The following is a 20,932-nucleotide window of genomic DNA, read 5'->3' on the forward strand; positions in this document are numbered from 1 at the left end:
ATGCAGTAGTCTGCATAACAGTAAATCTTCTATTTTTTGAGAGAATAAAAATTCAAAGTGGAAAGCAAAAGAAATGTAATAGGGGCCTGGGAACATGACTAATGAACAGGAAATGTTATTTTAGTGCCAGGAATGTGTCTTTTATTCTGGACCCGATTTGGAAATTGGTATCTTTTGAAATTTGTGTGAAATTGGCAAAATTGCCAATTTCTGATCACTATTGGATAGTTGAATTCAGTAAATGGGTGGTTCCTTGTACTCATTCAATAGAAAAAAAAAATGGAGCTCCAGCGAAATAGTTATGATTTCTGTCGACTAGTACAATGGAATTGGCCGAAAATAGGGATCAAAGTGGGTGAAATTGCCGATGCATAAACACTGTCGAGACCGCTAACTTCATGGGAGCATAATTCCGGAAGTTTTCCATTAAATTTCATACTTTTGGCGTCATTACGATCGGGAAAAGATTCTTTATCATTTCAGGGTCGAAAAATTTTCGACCCTGAGAACACGTTTAGGAGAGGGCCTCTCGACCCTGAAAGGGTTAACGATGAATTTGTTTACCGATGAGGTCTTAGGAACAGAACTGTTAAGTGAGGAAAGGCTGTACAGTACTTTACATAAATAGCATATAACCACAAACCAAATCCAGATAACTTAAAATTTTATATAATCCTAATTTCCTTTTTTGACAGCCATCCCCCCCCCCTCTTTTTTTTTTTTTTTAAGAATACCTGATGTATTGCTTGTATCCTGTCAAGCATACAAATTGAACCATTTCTCACCATACTGTCAAATTTCAATAAAATCTGACACTACCAGCATTAACAGAATACAGTCCAGCAAATTACACAAATAGTATTAGTTTATTATAAACATCTTTGGCATAACTGAAAAATAATGTTGTAATAACCTACTTCTTAGTGTATGGTTCAACAAGAAGTCCTACATTATCCCAAGACTCTGCCAGGAATGGTGGGGCCAGACTGTTGAGACGTTTCACAACCTCAGAGAGATGCATGCTGAAAAGCCAAATTTATATATTACATTACTGTATTAAAAAGGCATTTAGTCAGCTATTTTAGGTGCACTCATGGAGATAATACAGTATTAAGATACTTTTGCCTTCTTAATTAAAACAGCATTTTATTTAAAATTTGGAGTCATTAAGCTGTAATGCTTGTATACTTCTGGAAAAACACCTAGAGACTGACGAAAAATGTGTTTCCTTCTTAAGTGACACTGCCTTGATAGGAAGGCGGGAAAATACAATAATTAAAATGCAGATGGTCGAGATGGAAAGCATGTCAAGCAAATTACAAGTTTTTATTACCTGGAGAGTTTACCTGGAGAGAGTTCCGGGGGTCAACGCCCCCGCGGCCCGGTCTGAGACCAGGCCTCCTGGTGGATCAGAGCCTGATCAACCAGGCTGTTGCTGCTGGCTGCACGCAAACCAACACACGAGCCACAGCTCTAAGATATTTCTTCCTATTAGTTTTGTCCAAGATGGGCAAAAATTCAACCAAAATTTAGCAGAAGTGCAGTATTAATTATGTACCTGTAATGTCTAATGTGAAGGAATCTTCCAACAGGCCAAGACAGAACACTGAAGCTCATTAGTTAAATACCCCCTGAAAAAAAAAAAAAATTGTGTATTATTTTAGAGAGCAGATGAACATGGCCAATCATGAATAAAACAATGTACAGTACTACACTCATGCATACACCATTTGCATCAAGTAGCACAGTCTTTCATATGCAGTTATGACTACTTTTATAAATATGCCACACTTTCAGATAACCAGCTACCGATATACTAATATGATCAATATTTCACCTCAAGCTCACAAGACAAAAGGGTATTCAAGTTTAATATGTTTATTATGCACCCCATACCCATCCTTTGGGCAGTAGTCAGAGATTACAGAGGAATATAGTGGGTCCAGGATCTTTGCAAATATGGTAATAGTGTGAATGATGGTGAAAGCTTTTTTTTTTTTGGGTCCCCTTGCCTTGGTGGGAAGACTGGCAGTGTTAAACAGTATGGATCATACAGCAGTTATAATGGTCGCTGGCAGTTTTTGTACCCATTCTACTATTTGCTACTTGTTTTTAATTTCAGTTTTTTTGTTCAGTTTTCATTGTCATTTTGCCATTTTTTTTTACCCATACACTGAACTGCTCTGACATTTAACCCTTTGACTGTCGAGGTCGTATAGTATATACGTCATACGAGGTACCGTGTTTGACGTGTATATACTCAAATTCTAGCGCCTTCAAATCAAGCAGGAGAAAGCTGGTAGTCCCACATGAGAGAGAATGGGTCTGTGGTTGGTGTGCACCATAAAAAAATCCTGGAGCAGGCAGTGCATAATGAGAAAAAAAAAAAGTTTTTTTTTAATTAAAATTCCGACTTTGTGGTCTATTTTCGTATAGTATTTATGGTTGTATTCTCGTTTTCTTGGTCTCGTTTGATAGAATGGATAACATATTATATAAATAGAGGTGATTTTGATTGATTTTACTATAAAAAGAACCTGGAAATGGAGCTCAAAGTAGGGGAAATGTTTGATTTTTGCCGATGTTCAAAAGTAAACAAATGATGTCATTGTTCAATAAATGTCCAACTAGCCATTTAATATGCAGTCATGAATGGGTTGATGTTATTTATACAATTATTACAGTATAGCAGTAGTCTGCATAACAGTAAATCTTTATTTTTTGTTTGAATAAAAATTCAAAATAGAAAGCAAGAGTAATATCAGAGGGGCCTGGATGTGACTGATGAACAAAGAAAATGTTATTTTAGAGCCAGGAATATCTACATTATTCATTCTGGACCTTATTTTGAAATTGTCATATTTTTTAATTTTCGTGAAATTGGCCAAATTGCACATTTCTGACCACGTTATTGGGTAGTTGAAATTGGTAAATGGGCAGTTTCTTGTACTCAATCGATAGAAAAAATGGATTTCTAAAAAAATAATTATGAGTTTGGTCGACTGGAACAATGGAATTAGCCGAAAATAGGGCTCAAAGTGGGCAAAATAGCCGAGGTTGCTAACTTCGCGAGAGCGTAATTCAGTCAGTTTTCCATCAAATTTCGTGTTTTTGGCGTCATTACAATCGGGAAAAGACTCTCAATCATTTCATGAGATTTTTTTTTTTTTTTTTTTTTTAAATTTTGCGACACCAGGAGACACTTCAGAATTGGGGGTTGTGACAGTCAAAGGGTTAAATTTCTATTAATAATCATCCATGCCCAAATTTTTATCTCATTTCATTATCTTATGACAACTGCTGGCTACTTTATTGTTCCAAATTGTATATTATGCTAAATAGCACAACTTTGACTATTTAAAATAAAAAGCTGCTAAATTATCAATAAAAATAATTTTTACATACTGCAGTACAGTGGAACCTTGGTTTTCATCATTAATTCACTCCAGAAAGTCTGATGACAACTGAAGCAATATTTCCTATAAGAAATACAATGTAAATCCACTTAATCCATTCCAGGCACCCAAAAGTATAAACAAAAAATACATTTTATAGAGAATAACTATAGTTTTACATACAGAAAACAATGATTAATAAATATAAAGGACTAACGAAATGGACAGATGAACATTTATTATCACTTGCCCTTACTGAAGACTTGTTGGCGTATGGAAGTCGAGAAGAGGAGGAGGAGGAGGAGGAGGAGGAGGAGGAGGAGGAGGAGGAGATTATTGGTTGGAAGGGAAATCATCCTCCATAAGGACTTCAGCTATCAAGTCCTTATCCAAGGTTGCCTCCCTTCTTTGTCTTGCATGGCACTGGACCCTGCCACACAAAAAAAATCTGTCCAGAAAGGTCTGTTTCTGGTGTGTCTAAGATTTGCTTAAAATGGGACAAGGCATTGTCATTGAACATGTTGCAGACAGTTTGCAAGAGCATTGTTAGGGTGATATTTCTCCATAAAACTTTGCAACTCTCACTGCTTTGCACACGTCCTTAATCTCTGAAGGCGGCACATTCTCCCCTTTCGCTTCCTCCTCCTCTTCTGAACCATTTTCCTCGGCTGCGATCTGTTGCTGATCCAGTTGAAGGTGTTGCAACTCTTCAGTGGTTAGCTCTTCCCTGTGGTCGTTCACCAACTCTTCCACACACTGGCCACTCGCATCCAACCCGATACTTTGCTAAGAGTTTTCTTGAATTCTGTCGTGTTTCTCACCTTCTTTATCACAGGGCTGGCACTCAGAACTTTCTTTGGCCCCATGGTGGCTTATTTAGCAGTTGCACTCAATAAACAAGCACAAAAAAACAGATTATGAAGAATGATTGAAGACCCTTAAATTACATTACTTGTTAGATGAACAATGCGGGGAGACATGATTGAAGTAAGTGGAAGATGGGTATTAATAAAGGGGATATAAATAAGGTCTTGAGGATCTTTCTCCAAGAGAACCCACAGTAATGGATTCAGATTAGACAAGTTTAGATTTAGAAAGGATATAGGAAAGTATTGGTTTGGAAATATGGTAGTTGATGAGTGGAACAGTCTGCCTAGCTGGGTTATTGAGGCTAAAACCTTGGGTAGTTTCAAATTTAGGTTGGATAAATACACGAGTGAGGGGTTGGATTTAAGTGGGACTTGCACATGAGTGGATAGAGTTAACAGAGCTTATTTCTTGGGTGGCATTAAATATTTTGTTAGTGGGATGGATTGTAAAGGACCTGCCTAGTATGGACCAACAGGCCTGCTGCAGTGTTCTTCCTTTCTTATGTTCTTATGGATGAATGCACAGGGTAATGGTCACTCGACAAGAAAAAGCCAGACTGACTCAGAATGCATGGGATGCTTTGTGTGGGCATGAGCAGGCGGACATGTTTGGTACGGCGGACCGACGAAAACCGAGAAATGAAAAGTGGGACAAAATTTTGATGAAAAATGTCTAAAACCAAATTCGATGAAAACCAGGGCAAACGAAAACCAAGGTTCCACTGTATATAGTATTGAATTTCTTTTTCAACCACTGTACATAATGCCAATACTGTACCCTTCAGTATATGTGAATAATGGGGAAAAAATTCTGGGTGGGCAAGTCAGTATTCTACATTACATTATTAACATAATCAAAAGGAAGCACTAAACCTACAAGGTTCATACAGCCTACACTACACTAGTTACGTACAATGGGGAAAAAATTCTGGGTGGGCAAGTCAGTATTCTACATTACATTATTAACAATCAAAAGGAAGCACTAAACCTACAAGGTTCATACAGCCTACACTACACTAATTACGTACAATGGGTTCACTGAAGTACAATCAAGCATACACTAAATTCCCTCAGAGATACTGTCAAACTAACACTTCGGCTAGATAACCTGTGCACTACAGCATGAAGATACAGTCCTAACCCTATTATTAGATTCTGTGTTTTTATGTAAACCATTCACAAGTGCTCACAATGGTTCATCATTAAGGACAAGGATATACGTACTCTAATTGGAATATTTTAATTTTATTACCCAAATTAAAGATTTTTAACATTAGTTGACTAATATTTACACTAATTATAACTAAGGATAAATACATTTAATTATCATAAAACAAATGAATAGTATTTCTGCAAGCACTGCATTTCTTTCATATCACTTGTAGTTATATACATGCAGTACAATACTTCAGTGAAATATGTAAATCAGACAAGAATAACCCATATCGTGGCCACAAGAATTTCTTACAATACACAAGGAATTCCACCAACAAATGGCTATCACTTTCGTGTCTCAATATTCAAAAAGTGGTTTCAGAATATTTTTGAGAAGTCCCATAACTTGACAGTTCCATCATCACTGGAAGATGCAAGTAACCCTATTACTGCTGGATTCCAGGAAACACTATTCACATCTTCTGAATGTGCCTGAGGTATTGTTAAAATAAGGTCAAACACAGGAGCATTTTTTTCCGAATTAGGATGCTCTTTGAAAATACGAATTGCATCATCTCCACATGATGTGGCAATGGCTCCTGAAAGATGGCACCAATCAATATCATAGATTGTCCGATTGTGGTACCCAGACAAAGTACACACGCATTTCCAAACAGGTTCATTGTTTGGTGTGGCAATTCCTTCAGTGTTTCCTGGTTTATATTCCTGCCAAATCTTCACGGTGTTATCATCAGAACAAGATGCCAATCGATGTCCTGAAGCGTCAAAAGCAAGACTCCAAACAGTTGATTCATGCCCATTCAAAGTGCAAAATACAGACCAGTCATCCGCATCTTCTTTGTAAAGTTTGATGCAGTTGTCATAGGAAGCTGATGCAAGAATATCAGCATTTGGATGAAAAACTACTTTTTTTACATCCTGAGTGTGGGATGGCAAGACTGATGAACACTCATACTCATCATCATCACCAACTTCCCACACCCATACGGACTTATCTCTAGAACAAGTGGCCAATAGTGACCCTGATGCTGACCAAGCAACACACTTCACTTCGTTTTCGTGACCTTCTAATGTTGCAATACACTCTATTTCATTGGCTTTACAGTCCCAGATATTGACAGTGGCATCAAAACTAGCAGAGGCCATGTTCCTTCCACAGGGAGACCATGCCACACATCGTACAGTACGTGTGTGGGCTTCACTAAGAACATTCTTGTTAATCCAAGTATCCCCTTCCTTAGCCCAAAGGCGAATAGAGCGATCAGAGCCACACGAGGTGAGGATTGTGCCCTGGGGATTCCATGATACATTCCACACTCTGTCTTTGTGGCCTGTCAATGTTTCCAGAGCAGTAGCCATCCTTCCTTTTCAGCAGTCTGGAAGAAGAAACAATGTCATGTGGACTTGTCATACTGCTCATTATATGTCAACACTGGCAATATTACCATAAACCACAAAGTGATCAACCTAAAGAAATCACTACCACTCATTCACATGATGTGTGATAAAAGATGAACGATGGTTTTTAGATGCAAACATCTAAGAGTAAAAAATTTATATATACATTGCACTACATATTTAGTTATAACAACCTGTGCTGTGCTGTAAAACAGTCATGTGACAGCAAAATCACCTCGTGTGACGAAGCATGGCAGGAAAATCAACCTGTGCAAAGGCGAGTCACTAAAACCAATCTCTGATGCGAAAGATAACCAAGCCTGTGTTGATAGAGCACAACATGAAAACCATTCAGGGTAATGGGTACATTAGGCAAAGTTCTCACTAACCTTGCAAAATGTCATACTAGATGAAGGTAGCCAAACATTACTATAATCATAACCAAGCACTAAACCAATAAGGGTCAAAGTACTGCAGGGTATGGTTTGCTAAAAGGTGTAATGTGCCTGATCAGAGACCAGCGATGGTAAAGAGTATAAAAGAGGTAGAGCTAGGAAGGGTGGTGAGGAATGCTAAGAGTGCTAAAGAAAATATAAACAAAGAGGCAGCCAAACAATGTTGTAGGGTATCTAATTTTAATAAAAGTTTCTTTGCATTTTTGTCCAGGATAAACCTTACTCTCTTATTTTGGATAAACTTTAAATATTTTTTATTAATATTAATAAAAATATTAATACAAGTACAGCCTCTCTTCATATAGCAGTGTACTTTTTTATTGATTCAGACTTACAACAGGTTCTCTGACCAGTATGCATACTTAAATAATGTATATTAAGAGCCGATTTCCTCTATTCTCTATTACAATACAGCCTCTTCACACTTAACAGTGGAGTACCGTTCCTAAGATCATATCGGTAAATGAATTCGTCACTAAGTGAGGAGCATACTATAATGGTAATGAGTTTGTGTCAACCATCTTTGATATTGTTTTAATGTCACCTTTGCACCATTTGTAACATTTCTAGTACATTTTTGAATGTTTATACAGTAGTGTACTGTAAGTCATTAAACAGAATAGAGGAAATCAGCTCTAATATACATGACGTATGCATACTGGTCAGAGCCCATCGTGAGTGAGTTGTCGGTAAACCAAGAGAGGAGAGGCTGTATACAGTACACTACTGTATAAACATTTAAAAATATACCAGAAGTGTTATAAATGGTGCAAAGATGACATTAAAACAATATCACAGATGGTCGACACAAACCCACTACCATTACAGTATGCTCCTCACTTAGCGATGAATTCATTTACCCACGTGGTCTTAGGAACAGAACTCTGGCATCGAGGAGAGGTTGTAGTAATATAAATATTAATATTATTATTATCTATATGAACATGCTGAACTTCCATGAAATAAAGTGAAAGTTGTAAGTGTTATAACCAGTAGAAATAAAATGAATTAGTATGCAAAAGTTACATGTATAGGTAAATCCTGAGACTAAATTACCAACAGTTACGTAATCAACAAACCCAGATTATACAGTTATCAGCCACCACACTTAACCACATACTATACAAGGTGCTGAATGGCAGTAAAGAATAAGTGCTACCATCGCCAAAATTCAGGTTAGTGAATTAATGAATTCCTTAATGTTTCATCTGTGGTAGTGTAGATATTGTCGCCTCCATCTGTAAGTTAGCTCAAAACCTCATAAAAAGTGTGATAACTTAAGCTTCATAACTCCAGTCACCTCCATGTCTGGGTTTTTATTCCCACTGTTTGAAAGTAGTGTATATTCTTTTTTTTTGCTGTGCAGTCTCATAACTACCATGAAAATAAATCAAGTCAGTCAGGCATTGTTCCCATAAAACTTAATGATCATCTCATCACCTCAATGGAAACAAGTCACCATTTGGCTTTTTTTGGGTTATCCTAGGTAATTTACACTGCATGATAACTGTACTTATGTGTACATGTGCCTAAATAAATTTACTAATCACTTACTGCATTTACATAGACAAGGTTGAATTTGCAAAAACTGGATATACATGAACTCATAATGGCAGAGAAATTTTTTAAATGCACACCTGGGGAAATGAAGGCATTCAAGGTTAATCCAAGGAAGGGAAGAACAATTCCAGTTCCTTGAATCAACAGCCAATTTACTCTGCCTGCCCCTGAAGGGGCGGGCAGAGTAAATCAGCTGAAACACAAACATACGTAGCTTACTACAGTCCCTACAGCATTTTTTTTTGTGATGCCTATGAATGATACCTACAATAATACAAATATCTATTTTTACATGTAAAGGTTTGCAGGCCGAGCAGACATCAATGCTACATAGAAATCTGCTTATGTTGAGCACTTCGGGCAAATTAGGCAAATTTTGTCCCAGGATGCAACCCACACCAGTCAACTAACACCCAGGTACCCATTTTACTGATGGATGAATAGGGACAACAGGTGTCCTATGGAAACGCGTCCTATTTTCCAGGTGTACCAGGGATCAGAACCCCGGACCTTAGTGTGCGAATAATGACACTTAAGATAATAAAGCAGGTCGATAAAAAAAAAAAAAAAAAAAAAGACGATAGAAATTTATTAAGTTAAAAGAATATTGTAGAGATATATGACTACTACATACCATGCTAACAATTCCCACATTGGACGTGTTTCTTGACACTGGTTGTCTATGTTCACCCATCAGTAAAATGGGTACCTGGGTGTTGGCGGACTGGTGTGGGCGGCATCCTGGGTGTTAGCGGACTGGTGTGGGCGGCATCATGGGTGTTAGCGGACTGGTGTGGGCGGCATCCTGGGTGTTAGCGGACTGGTGTGGGCAGCATCCTGGGTGTTAGCGGGCTGGTGTGGGCGGCATCCTGGGTGTTAGCGGGCTGGTGTGGGCGGCATCCTGGGTGTTAGCGGGCTGGTGTGGGCGGCATCCTGGGTGTTAGCGGTCTGGTGTGGGCGGCATCCTGGGTGTTAGCGGGCTGGTGTGGGCGGCATCCTGGGTGTTAGCGGACTGGTGTGGGCGGCATCCTGGGTGTTAGCGGACTGGTGTGGGCGGCATCCTGGGTGTTAGCGGACTGGTGTGGGCGGCATCCTGGGTGTTAGCGGACTGGTGTGGGCGGCATCCTGGGTGTTAGCGGACTGGTGTGGGCAGCATCCTGGGTGTTAGCGGACTGGTGTGGGCAGCATCCTGGGTGTTAGCGGACTGGTGTGGGCAGCATCCTGGGTGTTAGCGGACTGGTGTGGGCAGCATCCTGGGTGTTAGCGGACTGGTGTGGGCAGCATCCTGGGTGTTAGCGGACTGGTGTGGGCAGCATCCTGGGTGTTAGCGGGCTGGTGTGGGCGGCATCCTGGGTGTTAGCTTGTAATCTTATGATTACAAGCATTGATCCTGATACCAACCTCTTATTTAATGACTTAAATGATTCAAACAGTTACTGTAATTACTAAACAGCAGAACAATCAAAGGCACTTCTCAGAGCTAACAACAACATAACTATCTTTAACTACAATATCAGATCTTTAAGCAAGCATTATGATGACCTCCTAGCATTACTAAATTCCTTGCATGCCAATATGTCCATCATTACACTAACTGAAACCTGGCTAAAGCCTGATACTACAGATGTCTATGCCATTCCTGGTTACACAGCCATACACAACTGTAGGCCAGACCAACAAGGGGGTGGCACTGCTATATACTACTCAGACCAACTAGAATGTATCACTAATACTTGCACAAGGGATGAACATGGGGAATATATAATAGCTAAATTCAAATCCAAATGCCTACAAAAACCTCTCACAGTGATAAACATCTACAGAGTTCCACAATCAAACATTAGCCAATTTAGTCAAAACCTAGGAAGTATGATAACCGATGCATGCATGAACAAAGATCACTTACTACTCTCAGGTGACTTCAATATAAATCTCCTGCAAGACCAGGACCCACACGTTACTGAATTCACAAACACAATGAGTAACTGCATGTTGCTACCAACAGTAACAAAACCTACAAGAGTTACCTACAAGAGTTACAGAGACTAGCGTTTCCCTACTTGACCACATCTGGACCAACACCATATCCCCTTTAAAATCAGGCACAATTACAGATAATACCACAGACCACTACCCTACTTTCCTCATAACAACTCTTGGTAAAATACCCCAAGACACTACTAAAGTCACCTTCAGACTTCACAATGAGGCAGCCATTAATAACTTCACAACAGCAGTAACAAACATTGCCTGGCACACTGAGCTAGAAATCTATACAGACATTGACGAATGTTTTAATAATTTTCTAAAAAAGACCCAATACCTTTATAACAAGCACTGCCCTAAAAAAACTAAACAGATGACAGCTAAGAGACTGAACAGTCCCTGGCTAACACCCAGCATTCTCAAATCCATAAATACAAAACACCGATATGAAAAACAGTACAGAATGGGTCACATAACCAGAGACCAAACAAAACGTTACTTGTCAATCCTAACCAGCCTGATAAGAAGGGCAAAAAAATTGTATTATGAGAACAGATTATCCAACTTACGAGGTGACATAAAAAAGACCTGGAAGACCCTATCAGAAATTCTGGGAACAAAAAAGATATCACGACATAGCGAAATAAAATTAGCAAAATCAGATGAACCCCAACTCCCACCAACAGAAACAGCAAACAAGACTCAATGATTTCTTCTCCACTATAGGTCAAAACCTTGCCAATAAAATCCCAAGCTCAGATACCCCACCAAATGACTACCTTACTGGCAACTACCCGAACACACTGTTCCTAGCTCCGACTAACCCATACGAAGTCTCCCTTATTATCAACGCACTGAAAAACAAGGCAGGAGATTTAAATACCTTACCACCCTTTATATACAAAAAAGCGTCACAAGTACTATCACCAATCATTGCAACACTAACAAATCCATCGAATCCTCCACCTTCCCTACAGTTCTCAAAATAGCAAGGGTCACCCCGATCCATAAAGGAGGAGACCAAACAGAGTTGAATAACTATAGGCCAATATCCAATTTACACCCTCTCTCAAAAATCTTCGAAAAATTAATTCATAAACGAATCTACTCCTACCTCATCTCCCAAAACATTCTCAACCCCTGCCAATTTGGATTCAGGCCTAATAAAAATACTAATGATGCTATTATACACATGCTAGAACATATATACACTGCAATAGAGAAAAAATAAGTCCCACTGGGGATCTTCATTGACTTACGTAAAGCTTTTGATACAGTTGACCATGACTTGCTCCACGTAAAATTGTCACACTATGGTATTAGAGGGCACTCCCTCAACTACCTCAAGTCTTACCTCAGCAACAGAAGCCAATATGTGTACGCAAATGGGGCAAGCTCTTCCACACAACCAATTACAGTTGGTGTCCCACAGGGAAGTGTCCTTGGCCCTCTTCTCTTTCTCCTATACATAAATGACCTACCAAATGCTTCCCAATTACTCAAACCCACACTTTTTGCAGATGACACTACATACGTCTTCTCTCACCCGAGCCCAGTCACGCTAGCCAATACTTTAAACACCGAATTACAGAAAATATCTACCTGGATGAGGACTAAAACTTACACTAAACATTGACAAAACCTACTTCATTCAGTTTGGTAACAGAGCTACAGATGTACCTCTTAACATAAACGGATCACCTATCACAAAGCTAACAGAGGGAAAATTCCTAGGAATCCACCTCGATAATAGACTCAAATTCCATACACATATACAACAAATTTTTAAGAAAATCTCCAAGACTGTAGGCATACTATCGAAGATACGGTACTATGTTCCACAGTCAGCCCTCCTGGCCCTTTATCACTCTTATTTACCCCTATCTCACCTATGGAATTTGTGCATGGGGCTCAACAACAATTAACCATCTCAGACCACTAATTACCCAACAAAAGGCTGCAGTTAGAATGATAAATTCTCACTACAGGCAACACACTCCACCAATATTCAAAACACTCAACCTACTCACCATACAAAACATCCATACTTATTATTGCACCTATTACATACATCGAACACTTAACTCTGATATTAACCCTCCCCTCAAACATCTTCTTGCCAACCTCAACAGAACACATGACCATAACACAAGGCACAGATCACTCTTTGATGTTCCTCGTGTCCATCTCACACTATGCAAAAACTCAATGCACATAAAAGGCCCTAAAATCTGGAATTCATTACCTGTAAATATAAAAGAAACACTACCTGTTTATAAATTCAAGTCTCTTCTCAAAGATCACTTACTCACTCAAAACCAAATAAATACTGAATAACTGAACCTTATAAATTGTATATCCTATATGTTACTCACAATTATATCACACAAATGTTAAACCTAGGACCCAATCTAACTATTATTTTTTTTAAATACACTACCTAACAGAATACTTCATACGACTGAATGTACAGCAATGCATGCAACCATATGACCTGTCTTTGTAATACTCATTTGTGCTTTATAGTTATCTGTTTACAATAATGTTTTATCACTGATTTCATCATTGCTTAGTTAATCTTAAGTTAATTTTAAGCCAGCCCGTAATGCTATGCATATAAGTGGCTTTGGCATGCTGCTCTTACCTGTATTTTTTGTACCTCTGTTTGTATGCTTAAATTACTAAAATTACTGGTGTGGGCGGCATCCTGGGTGTTAGCGGACTGGTGTGGGCGGCATCCTGGGTGTTAGTGGACTGGTGTGGGCGGCATCCTGGGTGTTAGCGGACTGGTGTGGGCGGCATCCTGGGTGTTAGCGGACTGGTGTGGGCGGCATCCTGGGTGTTAGCGGACTGGTGTGGGCGGCATCCTGGGTGTTAGCGGACTGGTGTGGGCGGCATCCTGGGTGTTAGCGGACTGGTGTGGGCGGCATCCTGGGTGTTAGCGGACTGGTGTGGGCGGCATCCTGGGTGTTAGCGGACTGGTGTGGGCGGCATCCTGGGTGTTAGCGGACTGGTGTGGGCGGCATCCTGGGTGTTAGCGGACTGGTGTGGGCGGCATCCTGGGACAAAACTGACCTAATTTGCAGGAAATGCTCAACATAACATGGGACTTTCTACATAATAGTATGTCACTGATGTCAGCTGTGATATATATACCTTGTACATGTACTTGTGGTAAATAAAGATTATTATTACCCGCCACAACAACAGAAATGACATGGTGGCCACTTTTTGGGTTATCAAGGGTAATTTACTTAAATGTTACTGTGCAATACAGTGGTCATCTACAAGTGAGTAACCGTACCCAGTCGTATAGCAACGTCAGCTTAGTAAGCTGTGGTGGGTGAACAAGCTGGAAGAGTCAGCTTGATGGAGTAATCAAGCTGGACCACAGACTCTCACCTGCACTATAAATGACGAAGAAACAGATGCTTCTTCCCTAGAAGAGCTATGTAAGGTAAAGATAAACTTCCCAGGATGAGGAGCGAGGGTAACGTGCCGGTGTACGGAGGACCAGAAGAGCGAGACGTCCACCCTTCACCAGGACTGGAGCAACACTGGTCAGCTTAGTGAAGTTGCTGTCTCATGTGCACTCAAAATATTCAAATGTTTTAAATACACCTCCATATATTGACCTATTATATATTAAATACACCTCCATATAATGACCTTATATATATATATATTAAATGCGTTACACAAGAAATATGCCTTTAAAAATAACTGAGCTTAATATATAAAAAATACATAATACTAAAACGATACACTTCCATCAGTTACAATATTAATTAAAATATTATTTTAATTAGTTTATTTTTACCTAATAAAATTTGGTATATGTTTTCAGTGTTATTGATGATAAAATAGATATAAAATTTTATTTTTACCGTGTTTGTTATACTATGCACTGCCAAGAACTAATATTTTATAATTGATAAATCTCTCTTTTTTGGCTATCTTTTAGATAAATTATAATGGTAAGTGAAAAAATATATACTTTTATATACTAATGAAAGGACCCTTGATAGCAGCATCAACGTTGTCATGGCAACCAGAGCCCTTACTGACATTAACATCTCAACTTTAACTAATAAACAAGTTTAACTAAGAAATCCCTCCTCAGTTACCATCACAGAGTGTATAATACACACAGTGGGTCTTCATGTGTAATAATATTCCCATATAAAGACTCCTAAAATATTACATTAACATTAACTATTACCTCAAGTTAACTGGAAGTACAAATTAACTTTTTTAATACAGTAAGACTTGTGATTAACAATCATCACTTCACTATAATGAAGGTAAGATAGGCTACATATATATTAAACCAAATATATTAACCAGTAGGCCTATATATTTGTTACTGAAGGCTGGACAACTGTCTTCCTCTCATCACTCTACTAAAACAAAAATACAAATTTCTTTACTGTGGGTCGATAGACGAAGTGAGTCTGTATAAATAGATGGCTAAAAATAAGTCGGAAAATAAAACACCAATAAATTTATAGGCCTACCCGGTAAGAATATACTACATTGCAGACATTGCAAAGACCTAAATGTTACTTAAACACCATATATGTATTTTTTTTTTCAAATTTATTATGCAGACAGACATTCCTCCAAAAATAAATGGAACTTTTTTCCAGCCATTATGAAGCAAAAAATATTTAAGTCAGATCAAAATATCAACGTTTTTAACATGGCAGAATTATATAAGGATATATAGGTTAATATATTTGTTTATGTATAACCTGAGAACAGTCATTATATATGACAGTCATTATATGACAGTCATTATATGACAGTCATTATATGACAGTCATTATATATGACAGTCATTATATGACAGTCATTATATGACAGTCATTATATGACAGTCATTATATATGACAGTCATTATATGAGTCATTATATATGACAGTCATTATATATGACAGTCATTGTATATGACAGTCATTATATATGACAGTCATTATATATGAGTCATTATATATGAGTCATTATATATGACAGTCATTATATGAGTCATTATATATGACAGTCATTATATATGACAGTCATTATATGACAGTCATTATATATGACAGTCATTATATGAGTCATTATATATGACAGTCATTATATATGACAGTCATTGTATATGACAGTCATTATATATGAGTCATTATACATGACAGTCATTATATATGACAGTCATTATATATGATAGTCATTATATATGATAGTCATTATATATGACAGTCATTATATATGACAGTCATTATATATGGAACTCATTATATATGACAGTCAATATATATGACAGTCATTATATATGAGTCATTATATGACAGTCATTATATGACAGTCATTATATATGACAGTCATTATACATGACAGTCATTATATATGACAGTCATTATATATGATAGTCATTATATATGACAGTCATTATATATGACAGTCATTATATATGACAGTCATTATATATGATAGTCATTATATATGACAGTCATTATATATGACAGTCATTATATATGACAGTCATTATATATGACAGTCATTATATATGAGTCATTATATGACAGTCATTATATGACAGTCATTATATATGACGGTCATTATATATGATAGTCATTATATATAACAGTCATTATATATGGAACTCATTATATATGACAGTCATTATATATGACAGTCATAATATATGGAACTCATTATATATGACAGTCATTATATATGAGTCATTATATGACAGTCATTATATATGACAGTCATTATATATGGAAGTCATTATATATGAGTCATTATATGACAGTCCTTATATGACAGTCATTATATATGACTATTACTATGTATACCATTTTGATGTTCGACTATTACTATGAAACAATTTTTGCCCATATGGAGACAGAGACTTAAATTAACTGATCTGTATATTTCGACCCCCTTGTGAGACCCTCATCACCTGAAGAAGATCCCAGAAGATAGTCAAAATATACAGATTAATTAATATTTTGAGTTTGTCTCCACGTGGGTTATACCATACATACTAACATATGTTTAAATTACCCAGGACAGCCCCCCAAAAAAGGTCAAAGTGACCTATCACAGTATAGGTACGAGGTACATAATGATGTTACAGCTAACTTTCATCGGGGTCCTTGTAATATATTATTTAAACTTTGAAAGCTAAAACAGCTTAGTAAGCTTAAAACCAGAGTCATCACCAGTGTCTACACTGCTAGTAGCTGGTGAAGGTCATGGGGTTATCATAGGTGATTTACACTATGTATGATAATTGTACCTATGTGTACCTGTGCCTAAATAAACTCACTTATTGTCTTATTTTGCTGTGTCTCAATTTTTAACCTGTGGATCTTGTACTGACAGACATAATGTATGAGAAGCTTCAGTGGTATGTACTTAGTCAGTGCCTGACAGACATGGCTGTAAATAAGCAATATGTTAACAACACCAAGACCACTCAGTGTATATACAGTGACATATACATCTCTCTCAGTGTATATATAGTGACATATACATCTCTCTCAGTGCATATACAGTGGCATATACATCTCTCAGTGTATATACAGTGGCATATACATCTCTCAGTGTATATACAGTGACTATACATCTCTCTCAGTGTATATACAGTGACATATACATCTCTCAGTGTATATACAGTGGCATATACATCTCTCAGTGTATATACAGTGACGTATACATCTCTCAGTGTATATACAGTGGCATATACATCTCTCTCAGTGTATATACAGTGACATATACATCTCTCTCAGTGCATATACAGTGGCATATACATCTCTCAGTGTATATACAGTGGCATATACATCTCTCAGTGTATATACAGTGACTATACATCTCTCTCAGTGTATATACAGTGACATATACATATCTCAGTGTATATACAGTGGCATATACATCTCTCAGTGTATATACAGTGACGTATACATCTCTCAGTGTATATACAGTGGCATATACATCTCTCTCAGTGTATATACAGTGACATATACATCTCTCTCAGTGCATATACAGTGGCAAATACATCTCTCAGTGTATATACAGTGGCATATACATCTCTCAGTGTATATACAGTGACTATACATCTCTCTCAGTGTATATACAGTGACATATACATCTCTCAGTGTATATACAGTGGCATATACATCTCTCAGTGTATATACAGTGACGTATACATCTCTCAGTGTATATACAGTGGCATATACATCTCTCTAAGTGTATATACAGTGACATATACATCTCTCTCAGTGCATATACAGAGGCATATACATCTCTCTGTGTATATACAGTGGCATATACATCTCTCAGTGTATATACAGTGACTATACATCTCTCTCAGTGTATATACAGTGACATATACATCTCTCAGTGTATATACAGTGGCATATACATCTCTCTCAGTGTATATACAGTGACATATACATCTCTCTCAGTGCATATACAGTGGCATATACATCTCTCAGTGTATATACAGTGGCATATACATCTCTCAGTGTATATACAGTGACTATACATCTCTCTCAGTGTATATACAGTGACATATACATCTCTCAGTGTATATACAGTGGCATATACATCTCTCAGTGTATATACAGTGACGTATACATCTCTCAGTGTATATACAGTGGCATATACATCTCTCTCAGTGTATATACGAGAGATACATCTCTCTCAGTGCATATACAGTGGCATATACATCTCTCAGTGTATATACAGTGGCATATACATCTCTCAGTGTATATACAGTGACTATACATCTCTCTCAGTGTATATACAGTGACATATACATCTCTCAGTGTATATACAGTGGCATATACATCTCTCAGTGTATATACAGTGACGTATACATCTCTCAGTGTATATACAGTGGCATATACATCTCTCTCAGTGTATATACAGTGACATATACATCTCTCTCAGTGCATATACAGTGGCATATACATCTCTCAGTGTATATACAGTGGCATATACATCTCTCAGTGTATATACAGTGACTATACATATCTCTCAGTGTATATACAGTGACATATACATCTCTCAGTGTATATACAGTGGCATATACATCTCTCAGTGTATATACAGTGACATATACATCTCTCAGTGTATATACAGTGGCATATACATCTCTCTCAGTGTATATACAGTGACATATACATCTCTCAGTATATATACAGTGACATACACATCTCTCTCAGTGTATATACAGTGACATATACATCTCTCAGTGTATATACAGTGACATATACCTCTCTCAGTGTGTATATACAGTGGCATATACATTTCTCTCAGGTGGCCCGGTGGCCTGGTGGCTAAAGCTCCCGCTTCACACACGGAGGGCCCGGGTTCGATTCCCGGCGGGTGGAAACATTTCGACACGTTTCCTTACACCTGTTGTCCTGTTCACCTAGCAGCAAATAGGTACCTGGGTGTTAGACGACTGGTGTGGGTCGCATCCTGGTAGACAAGATTAAGGACCCCAATGGAAATAAGTTAGACAGTCCTCGATGACGCACTGACTTTCTTGGGTTATCCTGGGTGGCTAACCCTCCGGGGTTAAAAATCCGCATATACATCTCTCAGTATATATACAGTGACATACAGTGAACGAAATCTACATCTCTCAGTGTATATACAGTGACATATACATCTCTCAGTGTATATACAGTCTCTCTCTCAGTGTATATACAGTGGCATATACATCTCTCAGTATATATACAGTGACATATACATCTCTCAGTATATATACAGTGACATACACATCTCTCTCAGTGTATATACAGTGACATATACATCTCTCAGTGTATATACAGTGACATATACATCTCTCAGTGTATATACAGTGGCATATACATCTCTCAGTGTATATACAGTGGCATATACATCTCTCTCAGTGTATATACAGTGACATATACATCTCTCAGTGTATATACAGTGACGCATACATCTCTCAGTGTATATACAGTGGCATATACATCTCTCTCAGTGTATATACAGTGACATATACATCTCTCTCAGTGCATATACAGTGGCATATACATCTCTCAGTGTATATACAGTGGCATATACATCTCTCAGTGTATATACAGTGACTATACATTTCTCTCAGTGTATATACAGTGACATATACATCTCTCAGTGTATATACAGTGACATATACATCTCTCAGTGTATATACAGTGGCATATACATCTCTCAGTGTATATACAGTGGCATATACATCTCTCTCAGTGTATATACAGTGACATATACATCTCTCAGTGTATATACAGTGACGTATACATCTCTCAGTGTATATACAGTGACATATACATCTCTCAGTGTATATACAGTGACATACATCTCTCAGTGCATTTAGTGACATATACAAACCTCTCAATTTATATACGATGTATATTACAAAAAAATAGCAAGTTTCGGTTATAGATAAATAAAAGAAAACATAATGTGAACTTTCATATACATGTATATATATATTTCCTTGATAATGTGAGAAGTCACGAAAGTTCTTGGAATTTCGCTGTTTTTCACAATTGTTCTTCTGCATATATATGTATGTATAGTAATAATATACCTTTTTAATTAATAATTATTCGCCTATATGGCCTAAATTTTCAGATAAGTTGAGAAACATCAATGAACGTAACTTTGGATTAAGGAAGTTGAAAATTAAATCAACAGGTATTGACAATATAGGTTTTTTTTATTCAAAATGGCAGATGTTATATAAAGTCCCCCATTGAACGTAATTATTTTTTAATGTTTCAATAAGCAAAAAAAAAATAATTACTTACTAAAATGAATAAAATAATAATATAAACTTATACGAGAATAAAAAAAATAATTATGGGTGTAAATGATTATTAGCTGATGTTACTATAAAGAAAAACTAATCTATAATTTCCTTATTATTTATTTATATTTAATGTTTTGTTTCCTGAATACCGTCGAGTTATAGGCCTGAGCTTGCTACCATCTGCAGCTCATAAGACTGCCATCCCCACGAGCCCCTTTGAGGCGGGGTAGATGGCAGACCAGAGGCCTAGCTTCTCTCTACGAGCCCCGTGAGGGC

General features: G+C 37.5%; 1 protein-coding gene across 4 annotated transcripts in view; it reads right to left on the reverse strand.

Annotated features, from left to right (window-relative positions):
• Ciao1 (cytosolic iron-sulfur assembly component 1) overlaps positions 1-14,421 on the reverse strand; it is a 36,223-nt gene extending 21,802 nt beyond the window's left edge. The window contains exons 1-3 of one of the 4 annotated variants that reach the window (XM_070090693.1): positions 14,242-14,413; positions 1,559-1,631; positions 918-1,022 (exon numbers count right to left, since the gene is read on the reverse strand). In XM_070090693.1, coding sequence (XP_069946794.1) covers positions 918-1,022; positions 1,559-1,617 — 164 coding nt within the window. In that variant the 5' untranslated portion in view covers positions 1,618-1,631; positions 14,242-14,413. Of the gene's footprint in view, positions 1-917; positions 1,023-1,558; positions 1,632-5,488; positions 6,817-14,240 lie in introns of those variants that run through there. The other 3 variants (XM_070090692.1, XM_070090694.1, XM_053778773.2) reach the window with 3 other exon arrangements.
• Positions 14,422-20,932: the final 6,511 nt, after the last annotated feature.

The sequence above is a fragment of the Cherax quadricarinatus genome, chromosome 32, assembly GCF_038502225.1.
Source record: "Cherax quadricarinatus isolate ZL_2023a chromosome 32, ASM3850222v1, whole genome shotgun sequence".
Taxonomy (NCBI): Eukaryota; Metazoa; Arthropoda; class Malacostraca; order Decapoda; family Parastacidae; genus Cherax; species Cherax quadricarinatus.